This window comes from Botryllus schlosseri, chromosome 5, assembly GCF_051294905.1.
Source record: "Botryllus schlosseri isolate E-star chromosome 5, Bs_hap1, whole genome shotgun sequence".
Classification (NCBI taxonomy): Eukaryota; Metazoa; Chordata; class Ascidiacea; order Stolidobranchia; family Styelidae; genus Botryllus; species Botryllus schlosseri.
Window position 1 is genome coordinate 7,672,431 of NC_137240.1, and position 20,525 is coordinate 7,692,955.

Genomic DNA, 20,525 nt, shown 5'->3' on the forward strand with positions numbered 1-20,525 from the left:
GTAAAGCCATCCGAAATGAGCATGTGCGGGTTGGGTAGGTTAAGTATAGGTATATTCTAAAACAGTGGTTACCAACGTTTTTTGTTTTCGCACCGCATTCCAGACATCATAGTTCGCAAAGGGCCGCATGGAAATAATCAAGTACTTCTAACGAACATTTTAAAGCAGTGGTTTATGACCTTTTTTTCTGTAGTACCCCTTTTCATAAATTGTCATGGTCTGGTACCCTCAAGAATTGTACTCAAGACGATAGCGTAGAGCTGTAATTTCAGTCGGGTCTTTTTACTTTTAGACTTTTAGACTATTAGAAATATTTCTCGTGAAGAATCTTACCCGACGACTACTTGACTAATAAGAGAGAAGTATCCGAGAAGTATCAGAAATGCCGCTTAGACATGTCGCAAGGAGTTCAAACTAAACACGGTCGGGGACTGTAGATTCCAGCATAATTCATACTATTTTGTAATCGCTGTGCTCTATCCCAGTTTTGCGACGTACTGTTGATTGCTTTGGCTTGATTCAAACTTTTCACTGCTTGCAAAGTCGCTGTTGCCTCCAAAAACAACATACATATGAATTGAGCGAAGTAGGCTGGCTCGGAATATCCCTTCCGAACTGGTATATCAAGACGACCAAATGGACATATATCTTCTTATTCAACGACCGTTGGAAATCCGCTAGTAATATCCTAATAAAGATAAATCAAGGCGATATAATAAGCAATAAATGAACCTGTCGACTGTTACCGCGTCACTCAAGAAATGGATGCACGTGTACTTTAAAGCAATGTAAGTGGAGAATGAGGAGCCATGAAGAAAACTAAATCATCATGACATAGCCGGTCCTGTGACTAACTGTAATCCACCAAGGCAAGTATAAAGAGTCGCTCACAATAACCAATGAGCGGTGGTAATGAAAAGTAACAAATTGGAACCATGCAAAATACCACAGGACGATTGTACGACAGGACCAATGTTCCCTCTAAGCTGCGCGCGTGCGCAAATGCGCAGTACTTTCACGGTCTCTGCGAACTGAAAATCTAAGCTGCGCACGAAAAATCTGAAGTGATGACCTTTTTTTTAGTCGTTACGCACTGTTTTCCAAGGGTATGCGCAGTGAGTTGGTGAGTGTGCGCAGAACCATCAAAAATTAGAGGGAACATTGGACAGGACGTGAGTTCGTACGCGATGCGGGCAAACGAATATTACGTTCCTACGTTTTACACAGGGCTGTGGAGTCGAAGTCGGAGTTTCGCTCATTTTTCCTAACGGAGTCGGAGTTGGAGACTCAAAAATTTTTAGCACGCATTGGAATCGGAGTCGAGAAAAAATATTGGCTGGAGTAGGAGTCAGAGTTTGTGAAAATGATTCTTTAATATGAAAACGAGTGCTTTCAAATTTCTCTTAAAATTACTAATAATAAATAAAATAGGATTGGAATATGTAACAACAATCACAGTTATCAGTAACAATATCGATAAAATTGGACATTTATTCCAAATTGTAATTCAATTGGTTAGAGGAAAATCATTTCAACCAAATCGCGACCAACACAAAATTACAGATGCAGTCACAAATTGGTGCAATTTTTGGAATTATATCATGATATTATGAAACAGTAAACGCATCGTCTGGTTTTGTAAGTGACAACATCACCTGTAACATTGATGCAAATATAACCAAACACTGCTTCCCACTTGACAAAATCAAAAATATTTCTAGTAAGTAGTTTAGTCACTTGGGTCGAACAAAGGTTTAGGAAAGACTGCAAGTATAGTCCTAGCCCATGAATACTTGACTGAGTGCATGTAGACTTATGTTATTTGACTACTCCTTAAATTTCGTTTATGACCATCGTTTATTGGTTGTGAGAGGGTGCTGTGTACTTGTCATCAGTATAGTGTTTAGTGATAAAATTTGTGGATTTCTGTTTTAGTTGCTGACTCATACACAAGAGCTACACTGTCTATATCAATATTTTAATTATACAGAATGAGATATATTTCATGTTTGAATGATTCATACATATTAGAGTATCCGTGGCTTGACGAGGTTATAAAAACTATGACATATGAATAAAAGGAAGGATATTTCGAAATGAATGCTTCCATGTTAATAGCAGAGTGAATGTTTCGAGATATGTACCACAATGAAACAATTTTGCATGCAATCGTCTATAATAAGTTTGCAAATGTTGAATGGTTATGTGAAAGTCATTTCACCGTCACCGTGGCATAAAATTTTCGACGTAAATTTGTAGTACTTTTGGAGTCAGAGCTGGAGTCTGAGTCGGGGTTCTATGAGGAAAATAGTCGGAGACGGAGCCGGAGTCGGAGTTGGAGTCGGTGGTAAATTTTACCGACTCCACAGTCTTTCCACATGAAGTACTGACTCTTGCTCTCCTCACCAAGCATTAAGCCATTACAGTCAGGAAACATGATTTTATTACAATATAATCAAGGGTTGACTTACCATCGGTACTCATGGACAAATGAACTGGCAACTTCTCTAGCCGATCGACGGAACTAGAAGCGTAATTGTACTTCTACTGGCAAAAAAATTAAATTCAGGATATAACGGACGTTTATATGCGTCACGTAATAAAGTACTATGAGGTTATATTCACACCCTATATCTAGAGGCAATGCAGAGTAACATATTCGGGTGTGCTCATGATAACACTCAAAACCACCAACCTAACCCGACCTACCTGTTGACATATTCTTCAAATCACTACAAGGAAGTAAAGGATGATAACATATATAACTGGAATGCATGTGGAGAATGCTTAACATTATACTTTCCAGTAAACCACCAGCGCAAAATTACGGAAATATAATCAACAGTCATCGTAATGAAACAAAGAACCAATGATGTTATGCAATTATGGCGAAGTGGCGACCTCTTTATGCGCGAAAACGAATCCTTTCAAAGAAGCACATTGCAATTCATATTATCAAATGAAGGGCATAGGTTGCAAGAGTTCTTGTCGCACGAACAAACTAAATGCTCCTTCCCGCGCCACCTCGCATCCTGATGCGTCACCGATTGGGGAGATCGAAAAACTAAACGTCTATTGAAAACAAAACCCATCAAATCCATAAAGATTATGTATGTCGGATATTAGATCATCAACTAAACATAAGCTGATATCATGACCACCAGTCCTGCGCAGACACTAGTGTTTATGTTACTGTATGCGCTATCGAACTCTCAGGGCAGCGACTCCAACAGGAAAACATGTTAGATGTATACAGTTACAAAATTGCATGTGTTTCATAATTGCTGTGAATCTACAAAGTTATGAATCGGATTCGTTTTCTTTACTGTGGCAATGGTATAGGGATACTAATTAGATCAGGATCGTTTTATAGCTGTGGATTGACCAGGTCGGCATTTCAGAGACTGAGTAAAACGCATTTCGGGGCGATCTCAAAACAATTGCATTGACCTGGCTACATTGAATTGTCTTCTCGGCAATGACGGTGAATTACATCTGTAAATTTTGGCTATGCTATCACGCGGACAATTAGACGCTAGGATGATTACTCCGAGATGTTTAGGAGCACCGGCGGTGTAGGTCGACCCTCTGTTGATAACTATTCAGTGTAACGGGGAAGTATGAATGTTCTTCTCTTCTAGATTGCGTGAAGCGCATGAATTTGATAAATGCCTGTATGGATGATGAATTTCACAAGGATCGTTTCTAAATATTATACCACGAAGATGTTAGGTTGGCATCATCCCTATTTCGTCAAGCATTACATTTCATTCTGTAAAACCATTTGTTTAATAATGTTTATACGGAAGATTTCCATTTCCATATTCACGCGAAATCTCTTTTGATTATCAATACAGAGGTATATTTCGCAGGATCTAAATATGCATCTGAATAAAGTGATAGCTGCAGTATTGCTGATAATTTTAATTGCTGAATCCGATGCATGGTAAGTCCAAAACTTAGAGGCGCAGCTTCCGCATAAAACAATGTTATGCATCGCTACAATGGACAGGCGTCGGCGTCGTAGGAGTTGTGCATCTCACGGTTGCACTTGGAGGTGGGGAGGCTGTAGTCGTACCTGTGGCGGTGGCGTGTCCAGTCCGATAATAACTAGCCATCGCGGCCCATGCGGCCCAGCATGCCACCTACCTGCTCCGCGTGCATGCAACGTTCAATGTTGTAGAGGTATGTCGTCAGTCGTTATATATAAAGCATTATCATCTTATAACAGTGGTTGCGAACATTTTTTCTTCATTTCCCGCCTCTCTTTAATTCCTAGTCTTCATTCCGCACAACCTAAAACCCTGTATCTCACCTTTAAATATGCTCCCCTCAATAAATTGTGGTAGGCGTTGCATAGTAACGACTTCATATTGGTGCAAGTTACGACGCCCAAGGATTGATAGTGACGACCAGTGTAAGGAGACCCACTGATTGCGGCATTTAACTGACCGAACGTGAATCAGAGATCGAGATAACTATGGTCATATTTTATTTTAACTTTAGTCGTCACTACGTCTTATCAAACTTTCAGTTCACCAGAGTGATATAGGGGATGTTGAACACAAGCTATTTAGTTTAGTCCGCTCTGGGACGTTTGACAATGACGGTAGACATAGGCAATCGCCTTCTACTTCAACATAAAACTTATTGCATACCGGTATCACGCAAGATTCTGCGAAAGCGTAATTGCTAGTCATCCTTCTCGTGCTAAACGTATTTGTGACCCTAATATTGCTTCCCCGCCAAGTCAAAATGAGTTATTGCGAACAACACGCGATAAAATCAGCGATGCGTTCAACCCAGAGCAGTGAATTGGTGACCGTAATCGCAGTGTTGCTCCTCCGTACATCAGTATATACTGGACGTAATTGTGTCCGTCTGTTCCCGATCAGAAAGCCCGGAATTCCACAACGGTTGGGAGCCACTGCCATATAACCTATTATATAATTTACTATGCGAAGATTAATTTTTCAGTTGATTGCGTCGAGACTGGGTGGAGCGCATGGTCCGATTGCAGCACAACATGTGGACCAACCGGGGTTCGAATCCGACGAAAAACTACTCGAGTACCAATGAGTTGTGGCGGTACCCCTTGTACTCCGGACCAGGTGATTATTAGAACTGTGATGGTGATTCATTTGGGATTTTGGGTTCGGATCAGACAGGAAACTGGCAACTGGTACCATATGATTGAAACGGTATACGGACCGTGGGCTATTCTGAATTTCCTATTTACGAAAAAGATTTATTGTATTTGCTTCAACTTGGAACGAATATCCATCATTCTATATATAGACAAAGCCGTGCAGTAGATTTTGCTTCAACCAGGGCAAGGTAGACCAAAATACTTGCAAATGTCAAAAAGGATGGTCTGGACATTGTTGTGAAAAAGGTCGGTTTACCAGTAAGTCTCAGTCTCCAATGGTTATGTGACACACGTGTTGCTTTTTAGATGTTGATGAATGTAAATCGGTTAAATGCACTCCACACTCAACTTGCTTCAACGCTATCGGCTCGTATGAATGTGCCTGCGATCATGGGTTCTCCAAGTACAAATCAGAATGCCTCGGTAGTATCTTTACTCTTTAGCATACGATTCTCCAGAACTTTCTCATATATACGGTTAAACGCACGCTCTTTTTGGGTGATTAGTGAGGGTATGTCAGTAATTGGCCAAAGCGGTAATACGGTCATAAAAAAGCACGTTAACGCCAGAAATGCCCTATTTTTGTTCCCAATGGTGACCCTGCACTCAAATATGGGTCGCTCATATGGGTATTGGATATTGACAGCCCGTTTGAATTAGGCCTACATTTAGGCTTAAAAACTATGGATTTGAGATCGGGACGTTGAATATTTTGATAGGATTGGATTTGGATTTACAAATTGTCGTGAAGCCGAATTCGTGTTTGTATTTCAACATGAAACTTCTAAAGATCTTTAATTTCCTTAAGAGTTTTGTATACATTTGAGTCATCGGTAGATAGATTGAATTGCAATCGATGATATTCAGTGGCAGCATACCCGTATTATTATTATTTTGTTATTCTCAGAACACCCTTATCATTCACTATTTTTGTACTTCAGATGTGGATGAGTGCCGCCACTCCTTTCATACCTGTCACAATCTGGCAGAATGCTTTAATGATCACGGACATTATACTTGCCGTTGTGATCCCGGTTATACCGGAGACGGCATCAACTGTACAGGTAAATGCGATTCAGACTATATATGTATCCTACGCTCTCAAGTATTTACGAATAAAGAATCATAATATAGAGCACAAGTTAAACGGAGAAACATTTCAAAATTAAATAAAAAGAAGCGACTTCTATGAATAATCGAACTTTAGTGTCATTGAGTGTATTGAAGCCCGGTCTTGAGCCTTCAGTCTCCAATCTCTCGCATACATATCTGATAATTTATTAAAATTCTGAGAGCATTAAATGTACAGAACAAAAGGTAATAGAAGAGGCATAGTTTACGAACGATATGGACTTTCAATGCTTTGGTCTATTCATTTCAAAAAGGAGTTCGGACTTCCTTAGCTCGTTATTGAGCTCCATTTCTTTCACGAATTCTCGTGGCCCACATAAATATCCCAAATCGAAGTTATTTCCATATGTACATTGTTTAGACATTGACGAATGCTCACTGGGAGTCGACCTGCATATGCCGGGTAAGTAAAACAGGAACGTACGAGTCGGTACGCAAATAGCTGAAGGTTTAATATAAAATTCGAATCCAGATGTGGTATATATTCTGAGGTTAAGACATCGTACGAATCACGGAATGCATACAAATGTATGAATGTCAGGATATGCCTCCCTGTTGTATTAAATCAAAATCAGGAAAACTATTGGCGAGATTTCTAGATAGAAACGTATCGGCGAGGGACGTAACTATCAAATCGACACCTTGTCACAAACACGCAACTTGCTCAAACAACTTCGGATCTTTCTCGTGTCGATGCAACGAAGGATACACCGGCGACGGAGTGTCCTGTGATGGTTAGTCCGTGAAGTAGTATCCGTTTAACCACAATATACCTGATCGTAATACATGTTTTAGACATCGATGAGTGTCAACTTCTCAATTCCGTGCTTGCAGAAGGTATGTTAATCATCGGTTCAATTGCTAATTCAATACGGTACTTGGAACGCTTTACGCCTACTATAATTGATTCTGTGGATATTCCTATGTTATCAGGACTTCCAGTTATATGTCATGCCAACGCGTCTTGTGTGAACACACCTGGTGCGTACCATTGTGAATGCAAACCAGGTTTCGTGGGAAATGGAACGGCATGTGTTGGTGAGCGAATATATATTATAACTCGCGCTGCGAGAGCTAATATAATGCTCGGAACGTAATCGTAAAATATTAAGAAATCGACGAATGTCAGTCACAACCTTGTCATAACGGAGCAACGTGTTTGGACGAGATAAACAGATTTACCTGCAAATGCGAACTTGGATTCAAAGGCATAGTGTGCGAACAAGGTAGCCTATATAAACCTTGAGCTGATTGCTTCCGAAAGAAGGTCTCCATGGTGACTTGAATGCAATATTTTCAGATGTTGATGAGTGCTTACCGATGTTTGGACGAGAAAACAACCACACCGGTGGTAAGTGAGAAGTTATGAGCGGTGCATATATTCATAAACATGTACACATCTAATGAGAGGAAGATAGCAGCATATCGTAACCGTAAAAGGAGTAAATTTTTCACCATGCATTCTCATTGCCCGCAGCAGTGTGAGTCACAATGAGCTGGAAATACTAGGCTACACCTATTGCACCCTCTAACTTAGGGGTCACCAACGCGGTTCCTCAGGGGCCACATGTAGCCCGCAAGGACCGGGTGAGTAGCCCGCGGTCCTGTTCTAAAAATAGATCGAATAGCAGCATTTACCAATATTTGTTAGACTATTACCAGTGAGCTTTTAAATAAACAGATTGATTGATTTAGCTATTTTTGTTAAAATCACACGAACAAGTAACTTACAAATGACGTTTAAAATGATGATATAAAATATCCTCAATTACGATTAGTAATATACCGACATGTAATAGAATCACAAGATATCACAGACGTCGAATACGGCGCAGTGCCTATGCCTATACAGGCGACATCACGGAATGCCATCCACGGTCTTCTTGAAATGGCGGTGGGTTCCGTTAATGTAGCTCGACGTCCAGGACAATTCCAAAGTAGTAAACAGCATTACTGTTCGATAGCAGATAGCCGTGAAGTACTAGCAGATTTTCAATATCTGTATGCCGATTACGCATTGCATCTATTGACACAGCTTGTTTCTCTTACACTTAACGGAGTTTAGTACCATATGCTTCTAACTTTCTGCAATCGTTGCTGTTGTCCGGTATATTGAAACTCTGTCATGTCTGGATGCTGAACAGTTAGAGATTGAAATTATAACAGTGCAAAATGACCTCCACCTCAAAGGCCACCAGGCTGCAACAAACTTCTGGTGCCTTGTTGTCACGGAAAAGTACAGTGGTATATGCGCAGCAGCTATGAAGGTTGCAAGAGTGTTTTGTTCAACGTATCGTTGTGAATCAGCCTTTTCGGACATGAACAAACACAGAACACGCCTATTAATGCATATCTGGAACACTCCCTCAGAGTTGCAGTGTCAAGTTACATACCAGAGAACAGCGCACTAGTTGATAGCAAGCAATGCCAGGCTTCCCTCTAAATCAGTGGTTCTCAACCTTTTTGCCTTCGCGGACCCCTTTCGGACCGCCACGGACCCCGTGGACCCCCATGAAGTTTCAGTTCAAATTGAGCTGAATTATCTTGCAATCGTTATATGTCCTGTGCAAATGACAACTGTAGGCTTAGTGATTCTAAACAGCAAAATAATGACCTCTCTTAAAAATAAGATCATACTATTTCATGTAGAAATTGGGTAGACTTCTACTTTTCCAAAGCGAATTCTGCAACTGCATTTCCTGAAATACGTGGTCGTGTCTTGAAAACCCGCGCCTTCGATTTCATATGAACGAGTGCCGAAAATCCATTTCCACAAATGTAGGTGGTGGCGAATGTAATAATAACGCATAACGCAACAGATATGGCACAAATATGATCGCAACAAATATGGCACCAAAATTAATGAAAAAATTAATGAATATATAGGACCTAACGTCAAGCCTGGTCATTTCTATTTAGCACAGGGGCGGCCAACCTGCGGAGGTAGAAGGGAATTTGTGCGGCCGTCGACACGTAATTCAATTAGTATGTGTTTGCGGCCGTCGATATGCAAGTTGAAATTACGAATTCACTCCCGAATTTTCGAGAGAGTTTAGTTAATCTTGAAATATTCTTCGCGCACTGCGCGATTCAATGCGACTTCATTTTTCGGTTTTAATATAGTGGTACCCTCCGCAATCTGAACCGGAATCGTGTGCTCCTCGCGGCAGAAATTTGTTTCTGGTACACTAGGGCGATTCCAATTTATTTCGAATATACCTACAACAAGTAAAACCATTCAACAAAGTTGCTAATAATAATTGGCACACCCGAAGATGCATTTATCATTTATAACTTGCCCTAATTTTTTGAAACACTTCCACTATCAACTCTACCGGTGAATCTGATCACATGGGCTGAGAAAGGATAAATGTTTGACAGTAATATGTGATACTGCTACTATTAATGGCGGAATCCATTCGGGAATTTGAATAATTTTCGCGCCTCGCGCGATCATACACAGGCTCTGTTCCTATTCAAAACATTAACTCTCGCGATTTCGCTGCGTATAATAGGCCGATATAAAAAGTAGAATAGTCCGGAGTTCACTGGAAATGGACAGTTTAACATAGGTATTTTGCTTCCAGCTATTTCATTACGGTTTGTCCTGGAATGCGGCCGCAGGCTACATAAGTAATCGAAATGCGGGCGTAATTAGCAAAAAGGTTGCCACCTAGCACCTTATCATGCAAAAAGGTTGCCACCTAGCAGCTTATCATGAAGTTATTATGGGAAATATAGTTGAGTATATCACAGGAGAAATTGGATTTTTGTAAACATTTCGAAGTCACCGTGATTGACCTTTTGCTCATCCAATTTTTTTCCACAATCCCCAACAAAACATCTCTAAGCAGCAAAATGTTTGTATCAGTAGGCTATTGGCAATTTAGCAATTAAAATGAGTCTGTACAGTAGGATATTTCATTTATTTCATTTCAGATGGCCATTCTATCGATGTGAGCTATGGAGTTTTACTATTAATGAAGCGAAACTGTCTCTTGCTTTTCCAAATTAAAAAAAAAAATACAAACTATTTTGAGGCTTCGCGGACCCCCCGGTTGAGAACCACTGCTCTAAATGATATAGGAACAGAGAACATGATGTCCGGTCTAAAGTGTGACACGATTCATTTCAAAATATGAGTTGACTGCTGTTGTATAATTTATACCAACATGGTGCGAAGTAATTCATGATTTCTTGAAAATTCTTAGTGGCTAGCTAGTTGATGTTTTAATTTGAAAGACTCTCTTAGAAGTCTTTCCGCAATGTGGTTCCTGCCCAGTGCTATGAGAACACCAAAGCGGAAATTCTCTCTGGTACGGGTAAACGACTCTCTTAGAAGTCTTTCCGCAATGTGATCCCTGCCCAGTGCTATGAGAACACCAAAGCGGAAATTCTCTCTGGTACGGGTAAACGACGGGAGTAAATGGTAGCCCGTCGCTTCAATCAGTACCCAAGAAGTAGCTCTTGGTTGCAAAAAGGTTGGTGACCCCTGCTGTAACTTATCGAGAGAGAATCCACAGCTGAGTTTCTCAAACCACTTTTTTTTATTTCAGCATGACATGGATTTCTAGGCTCTGTCCGAAGAGTATATATTTTTTTTTGAACGTTAAGTCCTTCCTAAACAGTTAATTGAATCAAATACCAACTGTCAAAATATTTACCAAGTAATAACTACTTCTCTTTAGCAGTTAATATCAGTGCGCATGAGTGCCACGACAAATCGAAATGTTACAATACATTTGGAAGTTACGCGTGCGTGTGTTACAAGGGCTATTCGGGAAACGGATTTTATTGCGATGGTAAAAATTTCGATTTCAAGTATCATTACAAAGCCGGCTTCAAGACTTCTTTTCCCACACCGTCCTATAGATCTTGACGAGTGTGCATTTAGCGAGGAGTTCAGTGGCGATCTGGACACCGGATACATCACTCGAGGTTCTGCGAATGCACGTGGTATACTGGTGATCATTGTACTGACTCCTTGTGCTTTATAAGAGAATTTCATCCCCACTTCCGTCAACGTGACTTCACTATATTCGTATAAAAGCTGTGACGGCAATTCGAGTTGTTCGAATATAAATGGAAGCTACGAATGCGACTGCCTTCAGGGTTTCGACGGAGACGGGTTTTATTGCGATGGTGAGATATATGATAGCTAGTATATATAAGTAATTAGTAGGGTGATTACTTTTTGACCTAAAAACGCAAGATTTTGACATTATGCAATTTAATTTTGTCAAAATTTAATTAACGATATTAGGCATTGCTGCACATATAGTAGTAATTTTTTACATTTTGTTATTGTATTTGTCTGTCCTTACAACTTACAGCTTGTCTGTCCTTACAACTTACAGCTTGGCTAGAATAAAGAAAAATAAATAACCAGAAGCAGTTGTTTGCTGGCGGTATTGAGACCAGTGTATACTTGTTGAGTGCTATGTAACACGCCTGTCGCTTTATACCTGCAATGCACTTTTTATACTACAAGGATACAAGGACGCCAGGATACGGCTTAATCAAAGGCTGCGTGGAAATATGTTTTGACCGTTTATAACTGTATTCAACCCCCCACGCCATCGTATTATTGTCATAATTCCATAGTTTGTGAATAAAAGTGTAGCTAGAATAGAACCCCTATGATTTGTAATATGATGTGATATAGGCCTACTATCTTGTGTATAGGCTTGATAATAAAGTAAATGGCATGCGTTTTAAGGTAATATTTTGTAATCATTTGACTGGTGTGGCCCGCGAGCGATCTGAAGGTTTGAACCCGGAACGCGACGCATGTTGAGTTTGACACCCCTGATGTACATTGTACAATTTTGGCCTACAATTTTTGACCTAAAATTGTAGATTTTGACCAAATTTAACTTTTTTCGCAATGTCAAGATGTTAGTCTCTGTTTTTTGCTCTTTCCGTCCCTTGTGGGTACGCAAGAGCACCGGCTCGGGGGAAGAGGAGCCCAGAATAACCTCCTGCGCGGATTGAAACTGGAACCCGGGTCGCCTGGGCGGCAGGTGCTTGTCGTCAGCACTACGCCATCTCCCTGCAAAGACTGGAATGCTCTTCGGGACCTTTAGTTTGATTACGCGATCCCCGGTTCGAGAAGCCGTAGATAGCCTATCTGTATATATTTCTTGTTGCAGATATTGACGAATGCGAATTCATTGCAAAACACAATCTCAAGTACAACTACTCACGTACCTACGTCGGTAAGTAGACTACACCGTTGCTAATATAAGAGCATACGACTAACGCATAGCTGCAGCTAATCCATGGCATAATTTTATTGCATTAGCATGTGCACTACTTGCAACTATTCTCCTTTAGCCTCTCGTTTTCGCAATAAGTTTCTAAATGGCGCGTTGTGCAGATGTCTTTTGCAACAAATGCTCTTTGTACAATGCACCGCAGCGCACGTTCAGTAAACCTGTGCTTCTCAACCGGTGGGTCGCGGCCCACCAGTGGGTCGCGAAGCTATTTCAGATGGGCCGCGAAGACGTTCTAACTGTTACACTTTCGTGTTCAATTTTACAAGTATTCTAGACACTTTATATTCTCAAGATTAGAAGAGTTAATGCACATTCTCCTCCTAAACCAAATTAAATTGTTGAGCGGCCATAAGCGCCACAAGCCACGTTGCCGTGCTCACAATAATTCGTGAGCCAGATTTTCGTCACAGTCATAATCATTGGAGTGTGAAATTTCACAGTGCGTTATTGTGTATGCGTGAGATTGAAATTCATTCTTTCCCCCAAAGGCTTGCGATCGTTGATCGAGATATGCAGCAATCCAGCCCGATTTGTCGTTATGATCAGCAAACAATTGCCGCAACGCAAGTTACTCATAACTAGGCTTACCATATTTTGGAAATCTAAAAAGAGGACACTTTTGCAGAAATTCCAGACTTGCAAAACCGGAGAAGAATTCTAAAAAACCGGTGAATTTTTCCCACTTTGTGATCGGTTGACTAAAAAAAAAGGTCATCTATTCCGCTCAGACCTCAAAATACCGTTTTTTTCTCCACATTGCCAGGTGGATGACTAAAAAAAAGGTCATCAATTCGCTCAGAGCTAAATTCACCGTGTTTTCTCTCCGTAATACCCGCCGGAGCTTCACTTCTGTGCTAATTTTCGGCATATCACTCGCAATTTGCTCTAAATCTAACCTAAATTTTCAAAAAAGAGGACAAAATCTCGAAAAAGAGGACAAAGGGGCGTCCTCCGAGGACACTTTCAAAAAAGTCAAAAAGAGGACAAATCCTCTTAAAAGAGGACGTATGGTAAGCCTACTCATAACCCCTTTGTGTTCGACGCAAAGTCGAATGGCTGATTGGATACACGCTTTCTCGTCTGTTGTTGTTTGTGGTATTCATGGACCATGGTGTTTTTCTACTACAATGGTCATTTACACCAGGCCGATATTCTTTATTATGATTCAGCATCTGACGACTTGGAGCACGGTCCACTTCCAGACATTTTTAAACACCGCTTAAGCAGATCGGATGGCGAGGAGCCTAGATAAGCGTTTCACGTCTGTAATCATCTGTAACATGCAGGACCATAACTGCCCCACCCAATCCCCCAATAAGTGCATCGAGCTTGAAGAGGGGTCAAAATTAGCTCATGAATCAACATAAATTATGAAGTATTTGTTTGGAGAGTTATTGAACTTCGTTCAAATTTTCTTCGGGCATGGCGCGAATTGGCATTGTTCGTTGTCTTCGTTTTAATAGCGGTATACTCATCTCCCTAATAGAATAACACGCACAATTTTTAAAAAATAGGCCTTTCGGTGTCGGCCATTACCGCGCCACGACACACGAAGATATATGAAGTTTCGGCTTACATGTGACTCCGCGAATTGTGCAGCCAAAAAGGTCGACATTGAGAAAACCTCTGCCGAAAAGGATCGAAACCTTCGGTTTTTATTGGCTTATGCCGAATTATCCATGGACTATATACGGTAGGCGCCTAAATGGCTGTCTCCAAATATCGCTGCTGCCAAAAATCCATAGTAGTATATGTAATTGTCGACATCATTGACCGAATGCCATCGTGAATTCCGGAAAATATTCACGCTATAGGCGCGACCGGATAACTGTAACACACTGACACCATAAAAACTGGCACCCACGAGCAGTGGTTTAAGCGTTAATCGCGAAAGGGCGTCTAGTGGGTCGCGAGATGAAATTTGGATGAAAAGTGGGTCGCGAAATGAAAAAGGTTGAGAAGCACTGCAGTAATCGATGCACAATTCGAACCTTACGTTTTCTGGTATGACTGGTCAGAATGCAATAATCATGGTATCCTGCTGTGGTACCGATACCGGTTACATTTCTGGATTATATAAACTTACTGATTTTCGTACAAAGTAATAAAGAATATATCACGTTGGTTACGAATAAAAATATCATGTTTCTGTCTTTCTGAATAACAGATATTCCCGTGTATGGAGAAGGCAGCGGAGATGACTACGAGGTGTACAGGGTGCGACAATGTCACGAAAAGGCCAACTGTTCAAACATTCCGGGCAGTTTTATCTGCGAATGTACCAACGGGCATTTAGGCGACGGGTTTCTTTGTACAGGTACGCATTTGGCTTGATATGAGATGCAAGTATCATTCTCCTCCGGTATGGTTCTCACGACATATTTGTTGTGATTTATGACAGTATCAGTATTGGTTCTATGTAGGCGATCCTGAAAATCGGCATTCATACAGTGTAGGTATTGAGTGAGAGGCGGAAGATCCAGACCTCGATGTAACAGCTCTCTTAACCTTTCAAATTTCAGTTTTATATTGACGGAGTCGCAATGAGCTAATTTTTATAATGCAAAACATTGTATTTACAATACAATTCACTCAGATATAGGCCTAACATGTGAAACGATGCCATTTTCCTGTCCAACATCCACAGTGTCCTGAATCCTGATACATGCTTTCATTAAACCGCTCCAGCATGCATTTCGTAGGTTTGAAGTCGGTACAGCAAACATTTTGTACGAGGGTATCACAAACCTTGACACCAACGAGCGAAAGAATAGTAACAGATCATCCTGTATTTTTAGATGATCTCCAGATTCGGACTGAAAAAGCTTGTTGATTTTGTTGAATTGTTGCAAGATCGGGGTCAAAAACTGCAAATACAACTTATTAACTGGCTCACCATACATGTTTGATAAAAAATCAAACAAGCCCAAAAGCAAGCAACCCGCGACTCCTGAAAATAAACCGCTAATCGCGAAAACGACAAGCCCAAATTCTCGCGGGAAAACCGCGAAATTGGCAACACTGCCGGTAACCCTCTAAATTCAGTGAAAGAGTTATTTTACGTCATACTATAGTCGTGCTGGATGCGTTTGTGACGCCATCATTGGTCATCCAGAGTTAAAAATGAGGTTTGTGAACAACACGCAATATAATTTTCGATACATATATTACAGACCTGTTAACTGGTAACGGTAATCGGAATCGCGCACGTGTCTCCGTAAATATGTAGACTGTCCTGTATATAATTTTGAACAATTGCGTCTCTTCCCCACCAGAAACCATTGAATTCCCCACCAGTGGGGAATTTCCCACCGGTTGGGAACCACTGCACTAGTGCAATGTGAAAATGAATATGAATTTTATTTTATTTCAGAGCCAGCTCCATCAAAACCACCTGCCAAATTGGAATCACCAGCCGTTAACGTTGTCACCCTGGTGCTGATATCTGCTGTAGTGGTTTTAACCTTGGCTGTCGGTGCTGTTCTTTTCAAAGTAAGTCGAGAGTCAGTACTTCGTACCAACTATATACGCGGAACGGTGCATCCACGCAACTTGGCGGCAACAAGAAACAGACAAAGGCTGATGGAGGCGAGAGGGAGCGGTGATTAAAGAATGCGTGATGAATGTCGTTCGAAAAGCATACAAAAAGCAAAGATCTATGAATATAAAAATATTGCTTGTCGTGGCGTAAATGACCTGAATAGGCGATAAGCACCAAAATAATCTGTGGGCAATAAATAACAACAATAATAACTTGGCCAGACGCCTTGTTTCCTGATATAACGGCGTGACAGCATGAAGCGAAATATTCAGGCATTAACATTATTTATTGCCAATCTCCAGCTCAATTCAAGGTACTGAAATATCCAATATATTATAGTTGTAAATTGTAATAATCAGCGATTCTCGATGTCGTCGCATGCCAATTGCCAATATGAGACGACATTCACCATAAGATCAATATCAACTCAACCCGATATCCTGGGAAAATTAACCACTAATGCTGTTTTGAATCCAAATGCGGCCGTGAATAGCAAAAAGGTCGAAGGCCCCTGGGCTGTAGGCCATAACGTTGAACGTTGAACATAACGACAAAAAATATATATTTTCCACAGATCAGACGTAACCGACGCACCGGTTTATTCGCAATTACATTCTCGCAGATATCTGGCGAAGCGAGAGGATATAACACTCAGTGCGATGACGAAGTACCTTTCTAAAATCTTGATTGTTTATAGGATTGCTGCAAGTTGATATTTTTGTATTGAAGTTAATATTCACATTTTATACGATATTATCAGCATATATGCAGAAAGCAATAATATTACATGTATTATGTATGTACGGTTACTTTAAACCAGGGACAGGTAATATACGGCTAGCGACGGGATTCTGAGCGGCCCGCAAACAGTTTCCGGTCTTACATGATAGTGTGACCCGCGGGTCTACATCCATTTGCAAGCAAACATTTTCGACCATCAAGCTTGGTAATATGGTTGAGGCGAAACATAACAAAACAGATCGATTCTGCGTAGGCTCTCCGTTTGATTTATAAGAAAACACGTCGCACACTTTGTGTATTGCTAATTCAGTGTTGATCTCTTCGTTGGTTAGATCGAAGGGAGCATCTCCTATAACTCCCCGCGTCTCGGATGCTTTCATTTTGTACTGCTTGGCTTGTACCTCAATCGGTTTGTCAGTACTACAGTGTTTGGAACAAGTCACTACCTTCGAGTCACGAGTCATCTCGAATGATTGCACATTTTGACTTGAGTCAAGTCAAGTCCATCGAATTTCAAAGATGACTCGAGTCAAGTCAAGTCACTCGTTTTTTGAAGGTGACTCGAGTCAAGTCGAGTCAAGTCAAGTCAAGTCACGAGTCAAGTCACGATTCAAGTCAAATTGAATTTTCGAAGTACGAGTGATGATGCAAAGTAATTACATTTTGCTAACTTGGGAAGGGACAGATTAATTGGCCATTTATTTTGAATCAAATAACGAATATAAAGTTAAATATACATGCAACAATGGGTTGCATCGCTCACGCACGCGAAGAACTTCTAATAAAATACGTGAGTAACTGTATAGTGTATAGCTAACTACATCCTGTTATCAGCCAATAGAGAGGATCGAATACGAAGCCTCGAGAAGTTGAACAAATTGATATGGCACAACAAACAACACACTACCCATCTATACACATCCGTGAGAATATAATCGCATAAACTATATTCGTTCGATTTAAATCATACAAGAATGTTGGTAAAGGTAAGCACTACACAATGTAAGTAAACAAAGATAGGTTTCTATAAGATTAAACTATTGCTATTACGACAAAGTAACTGTGATTGTTTCGCCTATAGTCAATTTATTTGTTATGTAACAATGGAGGGTCAGTGAAACGTACAGTAACAAGGGAAGATCAGTGAAACGTAGAATCAGTGAATGATTGCTTGCTCTCACAAGTGACACCGGCGTATCGTGAACAACCCGAACATACATAAGATCGGGTGATTTAATCGTCACCGTTTACTTAATGACTTGAAATTGATCCGCATTTCTGAAGCGCCGAGTCAAGTCATTTTCGCAAAGTGACTCGAGTCATCCCAACTCTGGTACTCAGTAGTACGAAGGTTAGTGCACGTCAGTAATTTGGTGACCTTATCCTAGTTCGAGCATACTACGCACGAATCGCCGGAAGGAAGTACTCCAATAAATTTGTAGGCACCATACCTAACACTTGATACGGGTGTCTATTAGTGAGCAATGGATTGAAAGATCGTAGTTGTCTCGTGACACCCTTGACGATTACTGAATTACTAGTTGGTACCGAGTTACTTGGAGCTGATTCTTTCGAAGCAGTTCCCTTGAGCTGATCTTCTGTCCGTGCTTCTCCTTTTTAACCCGACATTAGCTACGAACTATGACAACAATGACTATTTGGAAGGTAAATGCAATAGAACGACTGTCTTCTTGAAGAAACTTCTCCTAAAGCACTGCAGCCTTCTTGTCAAAGCTAATTCCCTTGATTGGGGCACGTCCTCTCGACACTCTGCTCACCTCGCGAATGGATACCATGATGTTGGTTTATGAAGCTAATGAGAATGACCCACACATTGGTGGGGAATCGGAAATTTGATGGTCAGTAAAATCGTATTACAAGCAGAGGTGGTCAGTAACGAATTACTTCTACTTTCTTGAAGTACTCAAATAGTTTCGCTGCTTTGGTACTTACTTAATTAGATCTAATTTCCCGCTATTTCTACTTGTACTTCGTAATATTTTGTGATCTACTTACTTACTTTTCGCTATTTTCAGTTTGTCAAGTAGAAGTAGTTTAATCCTCCAATCAGGAAGATAGCCTGAGAATTTTCGGGGCTGTTTTCATGGAGTATCATCATTTAATTTTCATAAAAGTTGAGTAAAGCCCAGAATTTTCGTCGCGCTTAGCAAACAGTGGATACGGAGTGATCTATATGATTTCACGAAAGTATCGGTGAAGATAATTTAATAGGGCTGGGCAAAATCGAGTACCTGAGTGATTCGAATCTCAATCATGTAATATGCTTCGAGTCGAGTCGAGTAATCGAGTATCACTCATAATGACGTCATAACAGAGTGTAGTACGTCGAAGTTCAAATATGTACCGTTTATGCCACGACAAAGAATATAATGCCTGCTATCCATCTCATAAATGATACTTTGGTATTTTTTCGACCATACGGAATTCATTGCTCTTGGTGACAATGGAGGATGTGGGATGACAATGACTTCGGAAATGTGCTATGTCCAGTAACCTTCGTAGCTTTGTACTATATGTTTTGTATGTTACGATACCGCCAATCAAGGTTTCAAGTCTTCAACAGTGAAAATGAGTATCAAAACTATAATTCTTGTTGATAAATTAACTTTCGGTGGCGAGAAGCGTATAATTTCGGTACTCGAAAAAAATTGTATTTAGCTACTCGACTCGAATCATTAAAATTATTACTCGATTCAGATTCGAGTACTCGAATCATTGTGCCCAGCCCTATAATTTATGTAGCGGGTTGTGTGGCTCCGTTCACACCGAATTGTCGCCCATATGAAATATTTCATCACAGTATATGATGGCCCATCATAACGTTTGAAACTGATGTTTCGCAACCTAGCATTTACTTATATCGTAATCTAGCAGTCCATGGCGTGTCTGTCCTAATCTGGGAAAGTAGACTCCAACTTTTTTTAGCTTCAGACATCATTTAGCATACCATCTTTGAAACTTTCTGGACTAGAGACATTTCCCGCTTTTAGAAGCAGTATTTATATTTCTCTTTCAATTCCCATGCAGTATTCCCATGGATAACATATACATGTTGAAGTGTAAAAGCTAGTGTAGTAATGCATTTAATTTCCGGAAATAAAGCTACACAATATGGCATTTTTACTATTCACCATATTTTTTATTAACGTTTACTAATCGCGCAAAGTGTTTACACCGAATCTGATACAACTTCTCCATATTGCTCTTCGACAAAACTACAGGCCTTATAATATGGGGGAGGGCGCCATACCATGATATTTATTAAAACGGACTGTTCGACTAAACAGAGGATTAGTATCGCATTTCCATATCAATGCTATCATTTTCATCTCATGATGCGGACTTATGCTTATGCTGCCGAAAATTGGATAGGCCTACCTCCTGGAATGCATCAATACGAATCAAGCTCTTGACAATCCATACGAACGAATCACGATCGTTTTCACAACTACTTACTTAATTGAGTAGATTTAAAGTCAGTCAATTCTACTTTTACTTCAAGTAGTTTCCAGTTGCTCAAGGAAGAAGTACTTCTACCCGTACTTGAGTATATTTTTTCATCGCTACTTCTACTTCTACTTGAGTAGCTTTCTTGACAACTTTGACCACCTCTGATTACAAGATATATTTTAATTTGACAATTCCTTTGTTTTTTGTAATTTTG

General features: G+C 40.4%; 1 protein-coding gene across 3 annotated transcripts; it reads left to right on the forward strand.

The window, feature by feature from the left end:
• The first annotated feature begins 3,398 nt into the window (after positions 1–3,398).
• Positions 3,399–16,902, forward strand: LOC145438862 (uncharacterized). Of its 3 annotated transcripts, XM_080316229.1 has the most exons (19): positions 3,402–3,946; positions 4,013–4,185; positions 4,978–5,111; positions 5,299–5,395; positions 5,456–5,572; positions 6,091–6,213; positions 6,642–6,683; positions 6,880–7,014; positions 7,076–7,117; positions 7,214–7,318; positions 7,393–7,506; positions 7,581–7,631; positions 10,969–11,082; positions 11,153–11,218; positions 11,279–11,422; positions 12,433–12,498; positions 14,726–14,875; positions 15,932–16,050; positions 16,674–16,902. In XM_080316229.1, the coding sequence occupies exons 1-19, from the start codon at positions 3,882–3,884 to the stop codon at positions 16,776–16,778; spliced, it is 1,962 nt and encodes a 653-aa protein (XP_080172355.1). In that variant the 5' UTR covers positions 3,402–3,881; the 3' UTR covers positions 16,779–16,902. The 3 variants fall into 3 exon arrangements, with proteins under 3 accessions (XP_080172354.1, XP_080172353.1, XP_080172355.1); XM_080316228.1 differs by lacking the exon at positions 16,674–16,902 and having other exon boundaries at positions 3,399–3,946; positions 10,972–11,082; positions 15,932–16,522; XM_080316227.1 differs by lacking the exon at positions 16,674–16,902 and having other exon boundaries at positions 3,400–3,946; positions 15,932–16,516.
• The last annotated feature ends 3,623 nt before the right edge of the window (positions 16,903–20,525 follow it).

Bases quoted from the DNA above. Each gene is read 5' to 3' on its own strand.
- LOC145438862 (XM_080316227.1), top strand. From the start codon at position 3,882: ATGCATCTGAATAAAGTGATAGCTGCAGTATTGCTGATAATTTTAATT. The intron at 11,083-11,152 runs GTAAAAATTTCG...ACCGTCCTATAG, and splicing joins AAACGGATTTTATTGCGATG to ATCTTGACGAGTGTGCATTT. The intron at 14,876-15,931 runs GTACGCATTTGG...ATTTTATTTCAG, and splicing joins CGACGGGTTTCTTTGTACAG to AGCCAGCTCCATCAAAACCA.